This window comes from Schistocerca piceifrons, chromosome 8, assembly GCF_021461385.2.
Source record: "Schistocerca piceifrons isolate TAMUIC-IGC-003096 chromosome 8, iqSchPice1.1, whole genome shotgun sequence".
In the NCBI taxonomy this organism is placed as follows: Eukaryota; Metazoa; Arthropoda; class Insecta; order Orthoptera; family Acrididae; genus Schistocerca; species Schistocerca piceifrons.
This window is the reverse complement of record NC_060145.1, coordinates 243,059,629-243,083,474: the sequence shown is the minus strand read 5'-3', so window position 1 is coordinate 243,083,474 and position 23,846 is coordinate 243,059,629. Positions and strand designations below refer to the sequence as shown.

The window sequence follows — 23,846 nt, the reverse complement described above, 5'->3', positions numbered from 1 at the left end:
TTTATGGTGCACTAATAAGGTGTTCTTCATTATGACTTGCTCCAGAGGTATCATTTGGATGACTTTACACAGGCAACAATCATCGGGAAACTGGAAGTAGGAGGAAGTTTGACGAGTATAGACCAGGAGTTTGGTGCTACTCACAACATCGTTTCACGTGTATGGCGAGTGTTCGGAGTAACAGGTACTGCTGCTCGAAGGAGAAGAAACGGTCCACCATGGTCAACAACAGCAGCAGACGACCGCTACACCGTGCAACAGGCAATTGCAATCACATTTAATAGGACTGCAGGGCACGCAATCCCACGCTCCATAACGGCACGGTGATTGCTTGGGGAAAGTCTCCTTGTCCGACGACCAGCACATTGTGCTCAGTGGCACATATGAAATCGTGCCACGGGGGCAGGGACCTTTACTATTTTATGTCGCCTCGGATGGTCTAACGGTAGAGTGATTGTTTGGAAATCGAGAGGTCGCGGGATCAAATCCTTGCTGGACCGCGGAAATTTTGGGTCTATCTTTAATCTACTGGCGAATAGACTGGGCTCCCCGGTCCACATCGAGCACATGTGGGATGAGTTGGGCAGACGTATTGGAGAATATCCACTTGCTGTGACGTCCAGTAGTTCTCACTCGCGCTGATGGAGGGATTGAACACCCCATCAGGAGAACTTCTCACCAACTTTGTGGGCATCATGGGAGCTCGTTGCAGAGCATGCATTTGATCCTACACACCATTAAAAACCGTTTCGCGCCTCTTTAACGGCCAGGGGACCATCATAAATCGCGGTGAAATCAGTTCAATTATTGTCTTTGAATAAAAGTGTCATTTCTGTTCGTCTCATTGGATATTTCTCTTTGCTAACTTCTGTACTATGCGTCGTCAGTTCTTTCTACATATGGTCCACGTTTTATCGAGCTACCTTACTTGGAAGTGTCACATCATGCGGATGTTATTTTCGTTTTTCAGTTCGCACGCCACTGTATAAGCACAGAACAAAAACGTTTGTCGTCTTTAGGATGCATCACACTGATAACCAGTGACATCGCCACTAGTCACGCTAATGGTCTAGATTGATTCAGGAGGCGTCTTCACGTATCCTATATCCAGATAAAGCCACACATTGGTGATAACATCTCGTAGCACTAGAAAATGTTTCGGTCATTGTTGTCCACGGTTCAGCCACTATTGAATGTAGTCCATATATTTTCTATGGACTTAAGATAGGGTGCTTTAGAGGGTCAGCTGAGATGGGTCAGGGTGTCTGGACTTTCCTCAAACAAGGAAAGCATATGTGTAGCTCTGTCGTCTTCGAGGGCGGAAGTGTTCACATCTTCCTCATCATGACGATGTAGAAGAAAGAGCACCGAGTATGTTGAAAAAAGCATCTTCGTTCATCGTCGCAGTAAACTGAATGTACGAGAGCTATCTACATCTACATATATACTCCACTAGCCACCAAGCGTTGTGTGGCGGAGGGCACAATTCGCGCCAAAGTCATATTCCCCCCCCCCACTGTTTCACTCGCGGATCGTGTGAGGGAAATGTCTGAACGCCTCAGTACGAGCTCTAATTTCCCTTATTTTTGAATGGTGATCGTTGAGCTATTTGAAAGTTGGTGGTGATAATATATGCTCTACATCCCATCGAAGATCGCATTTCGGAATTTAGTGAGCAGCCCCTTCCGTCTAGCGCATCGTCTATCTGCAAGTGTGTCCCACTTCAAACTTTCAATGGTATTTGTAACGCTCTCGCGATGGCTAATTGTATCAGTCACGAACCTTGCAGCTCTTCTTTGGACCTTCTCAATCTCTTGAATCAGACCCAACTGGTAAGTGTCCCATACAGACGAACAATGCTCTAAGACTGGACGAACTAACTTATTGTTAGCAATTTCCTTTGTTGAAGGACTGCATCGCTTCAGGATTCTAGCAATAAACCGCAATCTAGAGTTCGCTGGTCCGTTACTTGTTTAGTTTGATCACTCCATTTGAGATCATTTCGAATAGTCACACCCAGTTACCGCTTCTAAAGACTGGGCATTTATTTTGCTCTCGTGTACTATTCGGAAAGTAAGGTCCGATAGATCACTAAATGGAAACGAGAGTGAACATCGGATAAAGCTTTGCACATATGTGTTGGGCAGTGTTTTTAGTACGCCTCTTAATTGAATCACGTCGCTCTTTTCAGTTCTGAACGCACAGTGAGGGCTTAAAGGTGTCTGCAACAACTGTGCCTCTCGCCAGGTATGCGTGCCCCTGCGAGGTTTCACCTGATTTGATGCAACCGCATGTAACTAACATGTTGTGTATTTCCTTACTTATAACAGATTTAGTATTAGCAAATTCATCCCTTGATATTTTAATTCATTACATTTATTATGTAATAGCACAATTACACTATGTACTATCTATAGGAGCAGTATTTACAGATATAGGACGCAGTATTCAATTAGGAACAACTATAAATAATAATACATGATTAAAAATCGAATTCACAGTTATACTTGTTAGAGTACGAATCTCTGCCTCACACTGCAAGGGCAATGAGAACGCTCATGCAGCGTTTTAGATGGCAAGTATTCGATCACTCACCTTATATCCCAGACTTGACCCCCCTCTGACGTTCATCTCTGCTCACATAACCGCTGACTATGAAGACAACTTTTTGGCACAGACGATGAGCTGCAGTCCTGCATAGTGAAGTGACGGAAAGCACAGGTGACTGCCTTCCGTTAAGGGTATATTGCAAAGTTCATATAAGGCTACGATGAATGTGTAAGTCGGAGCGGCGACTATGAAGAGATGTAGCTGGAAGGTGTAGCAAACTGTTGCAAATAAACATTTTTTATTTTCATTGTTGTTTCCATTTCGCAACTGTCGGACCTCACTTCCTGAGTAACCCTCATATGAACTCAAGGCATCGTATGAAAATCTCACTAAAAACATCACGGAACCACCTACCATGGCAAGAACTAAACCTTTCGCACGTTATGGAGTAAACGTATTGAGCCGTCGTTACACTCGACATCTTGCGTGATATAAAACGGGGCAAAATCGCGTTCCGTTGGACCAAACTAGTCGATTCCAAGCAGCTAAACGTCCAATTTCTGTGACTTTAGGCCCACTGAAGACGTGAAGTTCATATGTGTTAAGAACAATACTCTTTCCTGATGTACCAGACGTCAAACGTCCTTTCCATGCCGCTTCGCAATGTTCACTCACCGATTGTCATTGAAAAATCATGCCACTCCTGTGGTCCCTGAGGATTACCAGCTCTTTACGATCATATATCTAGTTGATGCGAGTGGTAGACACACCACTTCACTGACATGAGCCACGTTTCATGACATCCTGGTACGAGTTCTGCCACTTCTGAAGCACTCCAAAACTACCAGCGTCCTACTTATAAGGGGGGTAACTACTGTATGTATTTTTGTGACTAACATGTTTTTTCCGGTAAGCGGAAGTGAGAAAATTTTCGGAAATACCAGTACGTTATTTGTCACCAGTGTAAGAAGAAAATGATGACTAACTCGTTTATGACATCAGAGACTGCTTGTGTTAACTCGCGAAACACGCGCTGTCAGCTCTCGTGCCTTGTTGAGAGGTCGTTAACACCAGGTAAACGTCGGCTGCTTGCAGATGTAACCTTGCTGCAGGCGAAGGCCTCACGAGGCTATAACGACAAGCTATAACCAGCCTCTGGCTGCTACTTCCGTCTCTGGCTCAGGTGCATTCAATCCATGAAATCGCAATGAACTCAAGAGCCGACTACTACTGTTTATCGTTCAGTGACGATTTCCTGCGTAATCATGTACTTTAACTGCATTACAGACTGTTCAGACAACTTCAGACGTTTTTAAAAATATATTCTAACTATTTTTCATAACATACTGCAAAATCATCTCTATTAAGCTATAAACGAAATTCCGTAATTGTTAAACCACTTTTAATAGAAAAATATTAAATCTGTATCTCTGTATTACTTCTCTACCTAATCACCATTGAGATTTAAACATTTTTCACCTAACAGATTCGCTCTTCATAAAATTCCGAAAAACCATCTTGAAGTTCTTCGTTGAAGTCAAAGCTTTTGGAGGCAAGTCCCTTGAATCCTAGTCTGCGCTATGGTACAAAATGTTCAAGAACGATCCGCTTGAACCGACTCACCGTCGAGACATAGTCTCTGAAATACTGTTGACGAGCAGCACCTTTACTCATTACCTTCTGTCCGTAAACAACCCACATTTAGTGATTAATGTCAATATCAGGGATATTTTTTGCCGTTGACAACCGTATTACCCCCTACCCCACCTTTACCAACATTAGTTCCTAGGTAAACTCAGGAAAGAAAAATAACTTTCTTTGAACACTTTAATTTTTTAAATGAGTGTAGGTAATTGTAATTTAGTTTTAACGGGTTTGTTTTATTAAGACACGAACTAATGATTCAATGACAAAACTGATCTTGCGTATTCCTAACATCCTTTTTACATAATTATGAAGCAGTTGGTAGTCCACTGCAGGTAACACCTACAACTCCTTCTGAGAAAAGGAAGCTAATTATCCACACCGAGGATAGTCATTTGTTTTAAAACATGCATCCTCTGCACCACTCTTCTCCCTGGTGACACTTTCTTCATCCACGCCCTGCAACCCCAACCCCCTCATATAATCAATTAACATGATGTGCATGCACTATACATACTGCCTGTAAATCACTTGTTCCTGGAAACCTTTCTTCTGAACTGGCAGAAACTGAAAGACCTGACGCGGAATTGTCGGAGGAGGTAGTTTGATAAGATATTTAAGAATATGTCATGTGTATATGTCAATACTACTTTCAAAAAAATGGTTCAAATGGGCCTGAGCACTATGGGACTTAACATCTGAGGTTATCAGTCCCCTAGAACTTAGAACTCCTTAAACCTAATTAACCTAAGGACATCACACACATCCATGCCCGAGGCAGGATTCGAACCTGAGACCGTAGCGGTCGCGCGGTTCCAGACTGACGCGCCTAGAACCGCTCGGCCACATGGTCGGCTCTACTTTCATAGCTGAATGGTACGAAGTACAAAGTATGTGTGTAGTGGCTGGACTATGTGAGGAACGTGATGTCCACGCATTCCATTCACAAGTTGTAGTCTCCACCATATTGTGGCACGCATTAATGCCAGTATTAGAGAAAAAATATAATTATTTGTAACTTACTTAATCAGTATTACAGTCTCACGAAATAGTAACTATAGTAATGATCCTTAAAAAAATAATTTAGTTGCGTTTACAAAAGACAACTGATTCCTTATCTGATGACATAATTCCTCTTAGTTTGTGTTGAAATGACCTTTCTAGATGATTTTCTTGAATCGCCTGATCCACTCGCTGAACAACACCAGCTGTTGCTTCCTTCCCTGACCGCCTGCAACATGAACGTCTATAAATCCTGCTTCTAAGTTCCTGCACCACTGCCGCACTTTGCTTCCACACATGATAATTACGGTATTTGAGCTGCAAGAAATCAGGCGTCACCCCTCAGCATTCAGAAACCTGAACAACGTTACCACTTCATACTTAGTGAGAGACTATCGTCCTACACTTCTGTACCTGCTCACTGTGTGCTTAGAACTAAAAAATGCAATGGGACGCGATCGCGAGGCATACTAGAAAGACTGCACAACACGTCTGCGCAAAGCTTCATTGGATTTTCACTGTGGTTTTAACTTCGTGACCGATCGGACCTTAAAAATGCAACACTCGTACCACTCTCTGATGTTGTTTATGTTATGTCAAGTTGCGAGGAGGAAAGTGAAGTGCGTATACTTCTGTGGTGGGTAACGTAAGTAAACTAAAAAGAACAAAAACTGTGGAACAGTGGAATAACTCAGTAAAAAATATACAATAACCTGAATCTTACTTAGAGAAATGAAACTATATGGTTGCAGAGATCTTTTCAAGTCTCAAACTGTAGGGACGGATTCGTGACCGTAAATGGAGGAAAATGGGTCCTCTGAACATGTGTCCGGAAATGTATCGCTGCCACGGTAGGTGGGGCTGACGAATGACAGTCCTCCTTGTGTGTTGCAGGCTCTTTGATTGACGCAGAGCACTGTAACCTGCAGAATGGTCCAGTATTCATGTCGGCAGCAAGCCGAGATCGTGTTTGTGTACGGCCAGGCAGATGGCCAAGAGACAGGGTTGTTATACAAAATAAGTGTCCTCATACATACCAACCACATCACACAACATTTCAAGCTTTTTTTTTTTTTTTTTGTGCGTTTGTGTGATCATGGGTCCCTTCAGACAAATGAATGTGCAGGAAGGCAACAGACAGGGCAGGTAAAGATCTGGAGGACCATGTTCTACAATATACTGAGGAACCCTAGTACAAGCTCCAAGCAAGTGGTCCCCTAGTATGGTATAAGGCAAAATACTATTATGTGTATCCGGCATGTGGTCAGAGGAACTGTCGTTCGTCGGAGCCATATACCATGAAAGCGATGCATTCCCAGTCACGTCCATAAGACCTTTTCTCCTCCATTTCCAGTCAGAAATCTGTCCATGCGGTTTGTCGGTTATATTAATGTTCTCCCTATACATACAGACTGAAGCGAACAAAAATTTGTACCAAGGCCGAGATGCTAACCCTGGACTTGGTACGAATTTTCATTCATCGCTTATATTAGAAAGTTGTATAAAATCTCCGTAGGTCAATATGTAAGATGTTTTCTAAAATCCTGGTTGGTTCAAATGGCTCTGAGCACTATGGGACTTAACATCTATGGTCATCAGTCCCCTAGAACTTAGAACTACGTAAACCTAACTAACCTACGGACATCACACAACACCCAGCCATCACGAGGCAGAGAAAATCCCTGACCCCGCCGGGAATCGAACCCGGAAACCCGTCTAAAATCCTGCGTCAGCTGGGAGGTAGTAATTTATTGCATCGCATGGACAGTTATTTTTATTTCTTTTAGGCAAACAAATAAACAGCCTTTTAAATGTGAGCTTTAATGATCGGCAGTGCATCGATCACTTCCAGAGGCCGGTTGCGGTGGCCGAACGGTTCTAGGCGCTTCAGTCCGGAACCACGCGGCTACTACGGTCGCAGGTTCGAATCCTGCCTCGGGCATGGATGTGTGTGATGTCCTTAGGTTATTTAGGTTTAAGTAGTTCTAAGTTTAGGGAACTGATGACCTCAGCTGTTAAGTCTCATAGTGCTTAGAGCCATTTGAACCATTTGAACTTCCGAAGGATGGAAGAGCCATTCTTCAGGTTGTCGGAATGGTGATAGATTCTCTGACCTTAGTGTTGTGGGTTCGACGAGATGGCGAGACCTAGAGGAGACCGCCGATGTGGCGAGGTGGTTGCAGTAAGACAGACGGCGTGCATGTAAACTCATTACTGTCCTAACACGCTTACAGCAGCTATAGGCGAGTGCTGTCACCGTGTGGCGTAGTCTGATGTCGATGCACAGCGTCCAGGTTGCGCAGCGTTGTCAAGAGTCGATATCTGGCTCACGCGAAGTGACGCGATGGCGCGTCGTCGACGCATGATGGCTATGCGATTCTGACACACCAGGATGAGACAGTGGCTGGCGGTCAGCTACGGCTAGCGCAACATTACCTCGTGCAGTAGCGACTGAGCTCAGCGGCGCGTTAATCTGGGCCTGTTGTCGTTTCGAAGCAGACTGTTTAGTGCCCATTGTTAACCGTGGAGCTCCGCAGCAGACGTACCAAACATGTTCGCATGTTGACCCAACGACTCGGTTGTTATGATTTCAGTGGACGTGGGATCATGGGAACTGAACCGCACATCTTTGGAAATATGTCGCGTGGTAGGACGAATGATGTCTTGTTCCCCCAGGTCGATGGTTAAAATGTTTTATGGGATATTCAGTTGGGCATCCATGGGAGCTGTGCTAGGTTGGTACCATGACAACTATGGTCTTCGTGAATGTTACTGCAGACCGTCTGCGTTCCATTACATTTGATGTCTTTCTCGATGGCAGTGGCATGTTCCACACTTGTGTTACAGTGACTCGAGAAGCGTCATAGTGAACTCACGTTGATGTCTTACCCACCAAATTCGCCTGATCGGAACCCAATAGAACACGTCTATTGCGCTATCGTGTGCCAGTTCTGTGCCCTCTAACCTCCGATCCGTAATTTACGGGAATTGCTTTACCTTTTTGTAGACATCTGCTGCCAAATACCATCATCTTGTCCCTACTTCTCGTAAATGCTTTCCATAGTAGATGATTTTTTTTTTTCTCGTGAACAGAAATGGAGTATCGTTTCATGGTTCTGGAGATAATCTACCGTCTCTCTCTTGTGAGGTGTGCTGTAGTTTATAGCTATGTTTGTTGCGACTGATTCCAATCGCCTGAAGATTCAAAGTCGGGAGGCAATCACAGTATACCTTTTTCTCATAGATACTATTAGAATCTGTGTCGTTTTATCTCTGATGTTGTCCCTTGTATTTCGCACTTTGCAGACTCGCTCGTTTGTTGAGGAACTACTTAACGCGGGATAACATTCTTCCGACATACGAAATAGTCACGTTTTTGCTTCGTTAGGAGATGCAGACAGATGTTTCGTATACTTTCTGTTACAATGCGTCCACATAGACTCTCAATCTTTCGACTAGTGCTTTTCGTCCTGTATGTACACGGTACTGATGATTACGTCCTATATTTATTTTCATTCGCTTGTTTTCTTAGGTTCATTGAAGCCTTCTCAAGCATTGAGTCTTGTTTGTGAGTTACCACTTTCAAGAGGGTGGTTTTCTTCACTAACAATACTGTTCCTGTACTCTTTCCCTTTGAAGTCAAAATTACAGCTGTCTTACGTTGTAATATGTGACGAGAGAATTCCCCAGGTTGCTTCTCATCTACACATGTGAAAGAATTACCAGTTCTTGTTGCTGTCTTCAGCTCCAGTACTGGCTTGATGCATCACTCCATGATAGTCTCTTTTGTGCAAGTCTCGTCGTCTCTACATAATTATTGCTGTTTGCATCCACTTGAACGCGGTCGCTGTATTCAAGCCTTGGTCTCGAGCCTTTGCAAATACACCCCTTTCCTCTCCCCCCCCCCCCCAAGTACACACACACACACACACACACACACACACACACACACACACACACAGAACAGAGAGAGAGAGAGAGAGAGAGAGAGAGATGGTTCAAATGGCTCTGAGCACTATGGGACTTAACTTCTGAGGTCATCAGTCCCCTAGAACTTAGAACTACTTAAACCTAACTGACCTAAGAACATCACACACATCCATGCCCGAGGCAGGATTCGAACCTGCGACCGTAGCGGTCGCGTGGTTCCAGACTGTAGCGCCTAGAACCTCTCGGCCACCCCGGCCGTCACACACACACACACACACACACACACACACACACACACACTTCCCTCTATTACCAAACTAACAATTCCTTGATGCCTTACGATGTTAAATGAAACAACAAGTTTGCTGTTACCAGTCAGTGTTTATTTATCTACACGACGCGTTTCAAAGGTTTAAACCTCCATCATCTGGTGGGTATACATCTGTTAAAAAGACAATTGCGTGTGTGTGTGTTGTGTTACGATTTTTGGAGGAACTTGTGGCACTGCCTAGTGGAGAAACAAAACACTATTTCAGAACATGGTTTTGGGTTTCTTTTGATAAAATTAAACGTATATCGAACGGTAAACATAAAATAAGTAAAATGAAGTAACTCCAGTGGTCTCAGGTTCCTTTCATTGTCGTAACACATCACATGTAACTGTCATATTTGTTTACATCCAAGGAATTCTAGAAGGCCATTTATTTTTGCAGATTTCATGCTCTTCTTCCTGGCCATCTCAGCTCTCAAAGTTACCAATTAATCTCTATTGTATTACTTTCAGTCATTAGTTGCCCAACGCTCATTTTGAAACTCCCAGTAACTTCTGGCTCTTTCAGGTAATTCAGCCCTCACATCCTTAATTTCCTACTGTTCTGCAAATCCTTCAGTTTAAATCTCGAGGTCACAACCAACTAAGGTCAGAACCAACATCCGCCCTGAAAAAGTTTTACACTTTAAATCATTGTCTTACCATTATACAATCTACCTGAAACCTTCTGGTGTCTTGAAGTCAGGCAGCTTTCACGGTTCTTAAACAAAGAATAAACTCATGTTTTTGTATACAGTACATTCGCAGCTGGGTTGCATCGTGTGACAAAACATATCCACTTCAGTTGTATCTTTGTGTTTATGTAAACAAGACAAATCTCTCGAATCACATTCCCGTCTTCAGGTGTACAAATTTGGTAGTCACTTGCGTAGTGATCGCATACTGTGAGCGCCAGACTGCACTGTAGAACAGAAAACGTGAGGTCTGTCTGGTCTCGTCACAGTTACGCTACCACTGTGGTTGCATCTAGGGCACATCTGGGAGTATCGTTGGTGCATGCAAGTCACACCAGCTCTGCGAGGTCTACGGTTCATGGTGTGAAGCAACTAACTATCGGTTGATTAAATTTAGGACCAGTGCTACCTTTCCTTTTGTATTTAGCTGAAAGACCTATTTCCATTTAGTAGCTCCAGTTCTATCAAATTCAATCATGTCGTTAGTCATGTTTTCAGATATTCCCTATGATATCCATCTCATCTTACTTTGGTGATTAATGTGCTATAGACGTAGTTCTTTGATGTAGTGTGCTTATTTCTACCTCTCTATTTCTGCCTTTAAAAAGTTTCACCTGCTTACTGTGCGGTTTCCATTTTTCGCGTAACGGAATAGTTTCTTTATTCAGACATTATATCGGTTCTCTGAATTATCTCATCGTATGGTTAATATGTCGGTCTACTAAAGGTAATTTTGTATAATCTCTTGTAAATTTTACAAGTAATCTCCCCCTGTGTCCTGTTACTTCTCCTCCCCCCCTCCCCCACCCACCACCTTCCGCTCCCCGGACACTAAGTTCAGTAAATGAATAGGAAAATATGGGGACTGTGTTTTCGAATGAACTCGACGAGGCCGTAAACATGTTCAGGACATCTCCAGTGGAGCCTCTTCCTCTGGCGCGGCTGGTGGTCTCGCGGTCGCGTGTTCGCTTCCCCAGCACGGGTTCCCGTGTTCGATTGCCGGCGGGGTCAGGAATTTTCACCTGCCTCGAGATGACTGGGTGTTTTTGTTGTCCTCATCATTTCATCATCATTGATTAAAGTGGTGAGATTGGACTGAGAAAAGGTTGGGAATTGTAAGGGCGCTGATAACCGCGCAGTTGAGCGCCCCACTAACCAAGTATCATCATCATCATTATCATCATCTTGCTCTGGGGTTTTGCTAGTTTTGCTCGAGTTTTCAGTACCTAGAAACTATGAGTACAGGATGTACACACAGCAGACACCCACGATAATTCAGTAATTTTATTTGCCAGTCAACGGCTCCCTGGGGAAAACGGCTATGACATGACACAGACATTCACATAAAGCTTGGAATTGTTCGCTAATCGATTTTGAATCATTTAAAATAGCTACCTTGTTTTGCCATATTGTATTGATTCTTCATCATGCAGTGTGACGTTCGGCAAGGAGAGGATGATATAGGGCACATGTAAGACATTTCATTTGCCAAATCCTAAAAGTGAGGAAATCGCTTGAGTGAAATGTGTGCCCTGTCTCATCTCGAAAGACTTATTGTTATTACTGTTATTATTATTGCTGTTGTGGTTATTAGCATTATTATTATTATTATTATTATTATTATTATTAGGTATTTCCTTGTGGGCCCTCTCGCCCATCAGTAGTTCTATTACAATGGTTGATGATGAGGCACTCTAATAATTTATAAATTTCTGAATATGTAGTGGTGTGGATGCACTAATAAGCCAAAAATTATGACCACTGACTACCGCGACGTTGGATGTCGTCTGTTGGGGTTGCGGGCACTTGACGAGGTAACGAAATCATACAGGGTGAGTCACCTAACATTACCGCTGGATATATTTCGTAAACCACATCAAATACTGATGAATCGATTCCACAGACCGAACGTGAGGAGAGGGGCTAGTGTAATTGGTTAATACAAACCATAAAAAAATGCACGGAAGTATGTTTTTTAACACAAACCTACGTCCGTTTGTTGCATTGTAAAATGTTAGTTACATCTGGAGATATTGTAACCTAAAGTTGACGCTTGAGTACCACTCCTCCGCTGTTCGATCGTGTGTATCGGAGAGCACCGAATTACGTAGGGATCCAAAGGGAACGGTGATGGACCTTAGGTACAGAAGAGACTGGAACAGCACATTACGTCCACATGCTAACACCTTTTTATTGGTCTTTTTCACTGACGCACATGTACATTACCATGAGGGGTGAGGTACACGTACACACGTGGTTTCCGTTTTTAATTACAGAGTGGAATAGTGTGTGTCCCGACATGTCAGGCCAATAGATGTTCAATGTGGTGGCCATCATTTACTGCACACAATTGCAATCTCTGGTGTAATGAACGTCGTACACGCGCAGTACATCTGGTGTAATGTCGCCGCAGGCTGCCACAATACGTTGTTTCATATCCTCTGGGGTTGTAGGCACATCATGGTACACATTCTCCTTTAACGTACCCCACAGAAAGAAGTCAAGAGGTGTAAGATCAGGAGAACGGGCTGGCCAATTTATGCGTCCTCCACGTCGTATGAAACTCCCGTAGAACATCCTGTCAAGGGTCAGCCTAGTGTTAATTGCGGAATTTGCAGGTGCACCATCATGCTGATACCACATACGTCGACACGTTTCCAGTGGGACATTTTCGAGCATCGTTGGCAGATCATTCTGTAGAAACGCGATCTATGTTGCAGCTGTTTGGGCCCTTGCAATGAAGTGAGGACCAATGAGGTGGTCGCCAATGATTCCGCACCATACATTTACAGTCCACGGTCGCTGTCGCTCTACCTGTCTGAGCCAGCGAGGATTGTCCACGGACCAGTAATGCATGTTCCGTAGATTCACTGCCCCGTGGTTTGTGAAACCCGCTTCATCGGTAAACGGGTAGAGCTGCAACGCATTCTCTGTTAATGCCCATTGACAGAACTGCACTCGATGATTAAAGTCATCACCATGTAATTGCTGATGTAGCGACACATGAAACGGGTGAAAGCGGTGACGATGCAGTATGCGCATGACACTACTTTGACTCAGTCCACCGGCTCCCGCAATGTCCCGTGTACTCATGTGTGGGTTCATGGCAACAGCAGCTAACACACCAACTGCACCCGCTTCTCCTGTTTGCGTGCTACGACCATACCTGTTGCGTACAGTTGGCGGTAGATGTTTTGCAATGTGCGGCACGTCGGATGCTCTCTGCCCGGGTACCGTTCTGCATGCACCCTGCAGGCTTCAGCTGCATTTCGTCGACACTCGCCATAGATGAGTTTCATCTCCGCCTTTTCAGAGTTCGAATACACCATGGTCACAGTTCCTACAACACTACACTATCAGAGACGTCTGGTAACACGGTGTACTACAGTTGGTCTGCGTGCGGAGACGAATGCAGAATAACAATAGCAGCAAGCGCTACATGCGGACACTGCGACAGCTAGACCAAACCACAACAGTGCACTACAGCCACACTCGTAAACACGGTCGTCATCGTAAACATGTCCCTGCAGATGCTGCTCGCCGACCGGGGACCGTGTTTGTTACAACACGCAACTGAACGTCGGAGGTTTCAAGCGTCAACTTTAGGTTACAATATCTCCGGATGTAATTAACATTTTACAATGCAACAAACGGCACTGATTACGTATTTGTTTATATTTTCAGATGTGCTAACAAAACTAACGTGGTTCCATTTAAAAAACGTAGGTTTGTGTTAAAAAACATACTTCCGTGCATTTTTGTATGGCTTGTATTAAACAATTACACTAGCCCCTCTCCTCACGTTCGGTCTGTGGAATCGGTTCGTCAGTATTTGATGTGGTTTACGAAATATATCCAGCGGTAACGTTAGGTGACTCACCCTGTATAAAGGGAGTAGACACGGAAGGGGGATCACTCTAGCGAATATCAGGGCTGCAAACGGGATATCCAATGATATAAGCGACATTGACATAGGGCAGACTATTATCACGCAAAGCCTGTGAACGAGTATCTCGAAAACGATGAAGCTGGTCGAATATACACGTGATACACTCGTGAGCATCTACAGAATGAGGTAGGACAGTGAAACTGCCATAGTGGCTGAATGGTTGGATGTCCACGACACTTCTCAACGTGGAGATGTGGAACATGACACACACACACACACACACACACACACACACACACACACACACATTTTTTATAATATGTATGGACTGATATTATTATTACTATTATTATTATTATTATTATTGTTATTATTATCCACCCCATCATGATTCCATTATTTAGAAATGCTTGTATCTAAATCATGTGATCGATACAAATTATAATTATTATTTCCAGTTGATGCTGATAGCTGCTATGTGGTGTAGCGTCATGGGAGCGCCACCGCAAATTAACACCAAGGACGCTACCATCATCCAACAGGAAAACGACTTCAACGGCCTTAGCCCCTGGCGCTGGAGGTACTTATACATTATTTCAGACGCTATTTTAAAATGGTCATTGGGGTTGTAAGGGGCAAATTTTCACTCGTTTGCTTATTGCTCCAGCGTATGTGACCACCCGTTACAAGTAGAGATGGGAAAGAGATCGAAATGGGAGTGAAAGTTTTTATTCTCAAATTTCTAAATTTTCTCTTGTCTACTGTTATTATTCATTTCTTTCGCTCTCGTCAAACCCTGCGTATCAGCCACAAACCATATCCCAATAAACAATATCACAATTTTACAGTATTTGGCGTCTCCTCTAGCTCTCTCTCCTTTGCCAGGCTAATTACATATAGGTGTTTCGACCTGTTCTCCAGTGAGCTGTCTCTGATTACGCTGAGACCTCTACATAAAGTTCTATTCCATGTTATTTTGTGTAATGTTTGTCCTCTCCGATTTTTTTGATGCACGCATAGTTACGATGCTTCTTCTTCGCCAATATGACACTCTTCCCACATGCCACCATTCGCTCTCATACATTAATAGTCAATTAATGGTTCGAGTCGCTACCTGACATGGACACAGCTACTTCTGTTTGATGACCTCTCCCACTGACCTAAGTGTTATACTTTTGACGAGAACTCAAAGCCGGAAACAATAGCCCAGTCTCATAAGAGAGCATCATAAATTTTACGAGAGCTGAGAACCTGTTTCCTATGAAACTTGTCTGCGTAGCTTAAATTGCTTTCCGAAAACAAGATGTGATGTCTTGGCATTCCTGATCCTGATGAGATAAACTACTCTACTGGCCAATAAAATTGCTACACCAAGAAGAAATGCAGATGATAAACGGGTATTCATGGGACAAATATATTATACTAGAACTGACATGTGATTACATTTTCAGGCAATTTGGGTGCATAGATCCTGAGAAATCAGTACCCAAAACAACCTCCTCTGACCATAATAATGGCCTTGATGCGCCTGGGCATTGAGTCAAACAGAGCTTGGGTGGCGTGTACAGGTACAGCTGCCCATGCAGCGTCAACACGATACCACAGTTCATCTAGTGACTGGCGTATTGTGACGAGTCAGTTGCTCGGTCACCATTGACCAGACGTTTTCAATTGGTGAGAGATCTGCAGAATGTGCTGGCCAGGGCAGCAGTCGAACATTTTCTGTATCCAGAAAGGCCCGTACAGGACCTGCAACTTGCGGTCGTGCATTATCCTGCTGAAATGTAGGGTTTCGCAGGGATCGAATGCAGGGTAGAGCCATGGGTCGTAACACATCTGAAATGTAACGTCCACTGTTCAAAGTGCCGTCAGTGCGAACAAGAGATGACCAAGACGTGTGACCAGTGGCACCCCATACCATCACGCTGGGTGACATGCCAGTAAGGCGATGACGAATACACGCTTCCAATGTGCATTCACTGCGATATCGCCAAACACGGATGCGACCATCATGATGCTGTAAACAGAATCTGGATTCATCCGAAAAAATGACGTTTTGCCATTCGTGCACCCAGGTTCGTCGTTGAGTACACCATCGCAGGCGCTCCTGTCTGTGATGCAACGTCAAGGGTAACCGCAGCCACGGTCTCCGAGCTGATAGTCCGTGCTGCTGCAAAAGTCATCGAATTGTTCGTGCTGATGGTTGTCGTCTTGCAAACGTCCCCATCTGTTGACTCAGGGATCGAGACGTGGCTGCACGATCCGTTACAGTCATGCGGATAAGATGCCTGTCATCTCGACTGCTAGTGATACGAGGCCGTTGGGATCCAGCACGGCGTTCCGTATCACCCTCCTGAACCCACCGATTCCATATTCTGCTAACAGTCATTGGATCTCGACCAAAGCGAGCAGCAATGTCGGGATACGATAAACCGCAATCGCGATAGGCTACAATCCGACCTTTATCAAAGTCGGAAACGTGATGGTAAGCATTTCTCCTCCTTACACGAGTCATCACAACAACGTTTCACCAGGAAACGCCGGTCAACTGCCGTTTGTGTATGAGAAATCGGTTGGAAACTTTCCTCATGTCAGCACGTTGTAGGTGTCGCCACCGGTGCCAGCCTTGTGTGAATGCTCTGAAAAGCTAATCATTTGCGTATCACAGCATCTTCTTCCTGTCGGTTAACATTCGTGTTTGTAGCACGTCATCTTCGTGTTGCAGCAATTTTAATGGCCAGTAGTGTATTAAATTCTCACATTGCTGTGTGTTTTTATTCCTGTACCAGTCACTGACACATACTTTAAGGCTCATTTCAGAGTTTATACTACAGCAAAGCTGACGCTTCTGAATGGCTCGTCGTTCAGGACCAGCTTTCTGGATGGCAGTGGTTCCGTAGCCTCCTCTATATTCTGTTTCGCAACACTTGCGCTCCTCTCACCTTCCCGTCACGCCACTCGACGTCGTTAACCCGCGGTTTCAGTGCTGCTCCGCTACGATTCACCTCACGGCCAGAGCATCTGCTTTCAGTGTTACCTGCGACCCACATCCACACCACGTTACGTAACGAAACGGCGAGGCGTCCGTTTGCTCAAGGAGCCGTTCGACCGTTCCTTATTCTGCGCTGCTGTCTTCTTTACAAAGGCACAAACACATGTGCATACACACACACACACACACACACACACACACACACACACACACACACACAGTGAAGGTGACAGAGAAACGAAACTTCATGGGCTCAGAGGGTATTTGATGGTCTACCAGTGATCAAAATGTCGATAGCTTTCTCAAAGAACGTGGCAGTACGAACCGACTTATCAGTATATTGCAACCTCTCTGGTGGATACATGCACTGATCAAGTTGAGGAGAGTGTCACAAAGCAGATTTATCGCCTTCCTGTCCCACAACTGTTGTAATTAGTCCTTGGTATTCTGGATGCGGTACTGGGACAGGGTGGACATTCGGCTTGGTCCAACACACATTCTGTCGGTGACAGGATCTTGCTGGCCATGGGAGTATCGTAACATCACATACATAGTTCACAGAGACACATGCCGTGTGTACACGAGAATTATCCTTTTGGAAAAAAGCTTCATGATACTGTCGCCTGGGAGGTAACAGTTTTTAACACAGGGGGACCGTGACAGACCGTTTTTCCTTCAGACTTACTTCAATAACAGTCAGCCATCACCTGAAGTTATACACGACGGATGCCTACGACTTGACCCCAGGAGTACCACCGCTGTGCCTCTTCAAAATCCTGAAAGCATGGACCTCTGGCTAGGTCGCCGGCTACTTGCTGGTGACGCATACCTGTGGTAGTGTAGAACCATGATTCATCGCTGTCGAAAATGCAACATTCAGTAGCAGACCTTACTTTCTGGCTACGGTATCTTCTAAAAGGGCAGCCGACGCTTTTATGATGCTAACGACAGCACCTGTGACCGTAATAACCTTGACCAGCTGCTGCTAGTCTCCGACCAGCGGTGTGGGATGACATAGAATATTTCAGGGACTCCATTACTTATTGTGGGATGGCAGGCATAGGCGTGGAGGGGTTGATGTACAATTTGGCGACTCTCCCTCTGGGTTGTTAGACGTGGGCGACTGGGACGTTGAAACAGGTATCCATTTCCCTCACATTTACATGCACATCGCACCACTATCACATCAGAATGCCCCACAAATCTGCACAATGTTCGATTCGACCACCCACCAAATAGAGACCCACAATTTGACCCCTGTAAAAGTCATTCAGGTCCTAGTAACTCTGTCTCACATGAATAGATGACATCTTCACATCCTACACAGTGATCACTCAGCGTCTGACACTCTCCACACCCCTTACATATCCTAGCATGCCTAGTAACAACTCTAAATATGAACAACACTGACACACTGGTGGCCATTTTACCTGTCCCAGAGAATTACATCTCTAATTAACTTACATACATACTGACAGTGTATACATCGAATTCCAATCATGCTTTCCGATATATATAAATATATACGTCAAAAAGGGGCCGCGCGGGATTAGCCGAGCGGTCTTTGGCGCTGCAGTCATGGACTGTGCTGCTGATCGCGGTGGAGATTCGAGTCCTACCTCGGCATGGGTGTGTGTGTTTGTCCTTAGGATAATTTAGGTTAAGTAGTGTGTAAGCTTAGGGACTGATGACCTTATCAGTTAAGTCCCATAAGATTTCACACACATTTGAACATTTGACAAAAAGGGAGGCACGCAGAAGACATGTTTGGGCATCGGTGTAACTTCATACATGTACACACCATCAACAGGTATGTAAGTAATTAGAGACATAAGTCTATGTGACAGGTAGAACAGCCACCATACCAAAAAATAAATAATGAAAATAATTAATGCACAGTTATGAAATTTTGCGAGTGCATTTGTCTAGGTAACATATTTAAGTGATTAACATCGTAAGATCATAGGTTGATGTAAGAACAGGATAGCCATTGTAAATGTTGATTGCTAATAACCAGTGTCACCATCAGAATGTTGAATGCAAGCATGCAAACGTGCGTATTTGCTCGACTGGAGACGGATCTGGTGATCGAAGAGGCCAAGGCAACATTTGACACTCTGTAGAGCATGTTCGTTTTCTACAGTGGTATGTGGACGAGCGTTATCCTGCTGCAAAACACCCATTTAATGCTGTTCATGAATAGCAGCACAACAGGTTGAATCACCAGACTTATGTACAAATTCAGTTAGGTTGCATGGGATAACCACAAGAGTGCTCCTGCTATCGTAAGAAATCACACCCCAGACCGTAACACCAGGTGTATGTCCAGTGTATCTACCATGCAGGCAGATTGGTTGCAGGCCCTCAACTGGCTCAGTTACGTCACGTTCCGTAGATCATTTTCACGATTATTTTATCGATACGATGTGGAACAAGTCAGATTACAAGATATACATATATATATTACTGAAATTTATAGTTCTACACATGCAACTACATTTAGAGGTACAATTTTTTTTTCTTTTTTTACCAGTTCTGAAACAGAAACTCGTCCATGGAATAGAAGGAGTTGTCCAAAAGAAATGATTTTAAGTTAGATTTAAAACTAGATCTGCTACCTGCCAGACACTTAATATTGTTGGGCAAATGATCTAAGATTTTTGTTGTTGAATAATGTTCTCCTTTTTGAGCAATTAACAGCTTCAATAACGGATAGGAATGGTCATTTTTGTCTCTAGTGTTGTATGTATGAACATCACTGTTCTTCGCGAATCGAGATGGATTATTTGTAACAAATTTCATCAGCGAATATATGTACTCTGATGGTACAGTTAAAATACTTAACTCCATGATTACTTGCCTACATGAGTCCTTGGGTGAACGCCACTAATGCTTCTCACTGCTCTCTCTTTTTTTTTTTTTTTTTTTTTTTTTTTTTTTTTTTTTTTTTTTTGCAATCAATACTTTATGTCTAAGTGTTGAGTTACCCCAGAAAACTATTCCATAAGACATTGTTGAGTGGAAATATGCGAAGTACGTCGGGAGGCTGATCTGCTTATTACCAAGACTAGGGATTATACGAAGAGTGAAAGAAGCTGAACTTAATTGTAGGAGAAGCTCGGTAATATGCTGCTTCCAGTTCAGGTTGTAATCAATGTGAACACCCAGAAATTTGGAGAAATCTACACTGTTAACTGAGTCCTGTTCATATGCTACATCAGTTGTCAGTACGACTCTATTTGGTGTACGGAACTGGATATACTGATTTTTGCAAAATTAAAGGAGAGTCCATTTTCTGAAACCACTTAATAATTCTTTGAAATACATCCTTAACAATACCTTCAGCTGCTTTTTCTGGAATGGGATTTCCTGTAACTCTCGTGTCATCAGGAAAAAGTACTAGTTCTGCTTGCTAAACGTCAAGTGAGAAGAGATTCACATAATTAAAGAACAGCAGAGGACCGAAAATTGATGTGATAACTCCCCATTCACTAGAATTTATCCCCCTCCCAACATTATTTGTGTTATTCAGCACAACTTTTTGATATCTGTTAATTAAGCATGAGTCAAACCAGCTGTGTGTATAGCCTTCAGTTCCACAAAACCTGAGGCTTTCTAAGAGTGTGACATGATCTACACAGTTAATGCCTTGGAAAGATCACAAAAAATACCAAATGGCGATAATCTGTTATTTAGGACTTGTGCTATTTGATGGGTAAATGTGTAGATAGCATTCTCAGTCGAGTAACCCTTCCGGAAATAAACTGTGACATGCTGAGTAAATTATTTTCACTTAAATGTGAGACTACTCTTGAATACATAACTTTTTCGAATGTTTTAGAAAATGAAGTGAGCAATGAGATTGGTCTACAATTATTTAAGTCACTCTTGTCCCCTTTCTTATGAAGAGGTGTGCGTATTTCAGGCTGTCTGGAAAAATTCCCTGTGCCAGCGAAGCATTACATATATCACTAAGCACACCACTTATTAAATTAGAACAACACTTCAAAATTCTGTTATAAACTCCATCAACACCACATGAGCTCTTGTTTTTCAGTATATTTATAATTCCGTTAATTTCAGTGGGGAATGTTGGTGCTATTTCTAATGGCCTAAAGTCCTGGGGAATGACATTTTAACACATTTTTTTTGCTTTTTCAGCTGAGCCCTTTAACCCTATTTTTGCTGATACATTCAGAAAATGATTGTTAAAAATACTTGCAACTTGTGAATTATCGCACACAACATCTTGATTTAGCTTTATTGCTATGGTATGCTGTGCAATGTCAGGCTGCCCCATCTCCCGTTTGACAATATTCCATATAGTTTTAATCTTACCATCCGAATTATTAATTTCTTTCAGAACCCGTAACCTTCTCGACTTCTTAATGACATTCCTTGAAATATTTCAGTATCTTTTGTAGTAAGCAAGTAACGTCGGATACAGTCTTATTCTGGCCTGTCTATATATTTCCCTCTACCTCTTAAACAATATCTTAATTCTAATCTATGGCTTACTTGACTTTGTAATGGCTTTTTTGGATAACGTTTCAGGAAAGTAACTCTCAAATACTGAGACAAATTTACGGTGGAATAAACTGAATTTGGCATCAATATCATTTTCAATGTATACTTCGTCCCATTCAACCTCTTCTAGACTGCTCTTAAAACTCTCAGTGCTGTTCCCATTAATAAGCCCCCCTGCCTTGTATGAACCTGCCTGAATCCTGTAAGGTGCTATATGTGTTATTTCCATTAACTGTGCATCATGATCAGATAGCCCATTAACAACTGGGAACACATTAATTGTTTCTGCCTGAGCACTGTCTACGAAAATGTTATTGATAAGTGACCTACTGTCGTGCCGCACACGAGTTGGAAAATTTACAACGGATACTAGATTGAAACAACCAAACAAGGATTCTGGCTGATTTTCCCTATCAGTGTCTTTCTTAAATCTACATTAAAATCACCACAAACCACTAACTGCTTCTTTTTGTGTGACAGGTACCCAATAATTGATGCCAATAATGCCTCTAGATTTTTCATGAATAGCTGAAGTTATCTTGAGGGGATCTGTAGATTGTTACAGTTACTATAGAAGTATTTGCTGTACCAACTCACAAGCACATGCTTCAAGGATCTGATCTACACAAAAATTATTTGTTTCAATGTTTTTGGCTTTGTGGCCAGTTTTTATATGAGTAGCAACTCCTCCTTTTTCCATGTTGACTCTACGTGAATAAGATGCTAATCTCTAATCCCTTAAATTTTACTTCTCCATCCCTGTGGTTACATGGTGTTCAGAGAGACACAAAACATCTATACCTTCAGAATTTACCCCATTTTCTAGGCATACAACCTCATCTATCTGATTTTTCAATCCTCTAATGCTCTGATGAAACTCACAAATTTTATTTCTTTGGATACTGCTACAGACATTATGGCACTGTTCTGTTTTAATCTGTTTCAATACCCTCTGTCTGTAACCTGACTCTAACCTAAAAAAATGTATCCCTCTGACTCCAGTAGTCACAGGTATTTCGTCTTGCCTGCATGTGGTCACCCTTACATTTTCTGCAAGAAGATCAACTAATCTATCCTTCCCCCTCCTATTCAGGTGGAGGCCATGACTAGTGTAACCCCGCCTCCCAATTGCATCAACAGGCACAGCACAGGTATGGGATTTAGTTTCTATCAACAGTTCAAATGGTTCAAATGGCTCTGAGCACTATGGGACTCAACATCTGTGGTCATCAGTCCCCTAGAACTTAGAACTACTTAAACCTAACTAACCTAAGGACATCACACACATCCATGCCCGAGGCAGGATTCGAACCTGCGACCGTAGCGGTCACGCGGTTCCAGACTGAAGCGCCTAGAACCGCATGGCCACACCGGCCGGCCTCTATCAACAGTAACCTCCTCCCCCACAACCCCCCCCCCCACCCCACTCCCGCCCCCCACCCCAGGTCACTGTTAACACGGTTGACAGCCGTATTAACCCAGGGCTGGTCATGGCGCTGCAAAACACCCACAAATCGCGCACGAGTGTGAGATGTTGCTGCTCCTAATACATCCAGATCACACTTAATACTACAGTCCGAACTGCTAGCCAGGCTGTTACCTGCTCCTCCTACTATGAGAACATGGTCCTCACCATCAAAATCTTTGCACAATGCCCCTAGGTTTTCTGTAACCTGGCTAAGCTTAGCACTAGGTTTCACGATGATTGTGACCTGGTACTCAACTCCTAGCCTATCCTGTAGCAACTGGTCTACACCTCTCCCAAGACTGCTACCTAACAGCAGGAGTCCATTCTTTCTGCTTGACTTTAATCCCGACCTAGTATTGCAATTGTTACTACGAGTCTGCTGCACCCTACTTTGCTCAAAAACTGTTTTAGGCTCTCCTACTTCAGGTAGAAAATCTAACTGATTGGTCACTGGAATCTGAAAAGTGATTTCTGGGGTTTTCTCCTTCTGACTACGACTTGTTACCTGTTCCCAGCTCCTACTGTCTCTTTCCCCCTTCAACCTGTCTAATTCGACGTACACCATTTTTAGTTCATCCTGAAGGGCACAAATCTTCATTCCCTGTTCCGCGATTTTCTTGGCACGGCTACATGATCTACAACTCAATTGGCGAACCTCAACTGGCACTATAACAGCTTCTCCGCTACTATCACCCCAGTGAAACACCAACCCACAATCCTGACATTTCACTCCCGTGTTCACTAATCTACAACATCCACATTTGTCACACATGATGGCACATTAAACAATACAAATTACACTACAAGCGAACAACACAAACATAAACAATACAAATTAC

General features: G+C 43.4%; 1 protein-coding gene across 1 annotated transcript in view; it reads left to right on the top strand.

Moving 5' to 3' along the window:
• LOC124711368 (endocuticle structural glycoprotein SgAbd-5-like) overlaps positions 1–23,846 on the top strand; it is a 58,228-nt gene that overhangs the window by 20,241 nt on the left and 14,141 nt on the right. The window contains exon 2 of the mRNA XM_047241411.1: positions 14,479–14,600. Coding sequence (XP_047097367.1) covers positions 14,479–14,600 — 122 coding nt within the window. The remainder of the gene's footprint in view (positions 1–14,478; positions 14,601–23,846) is intronic.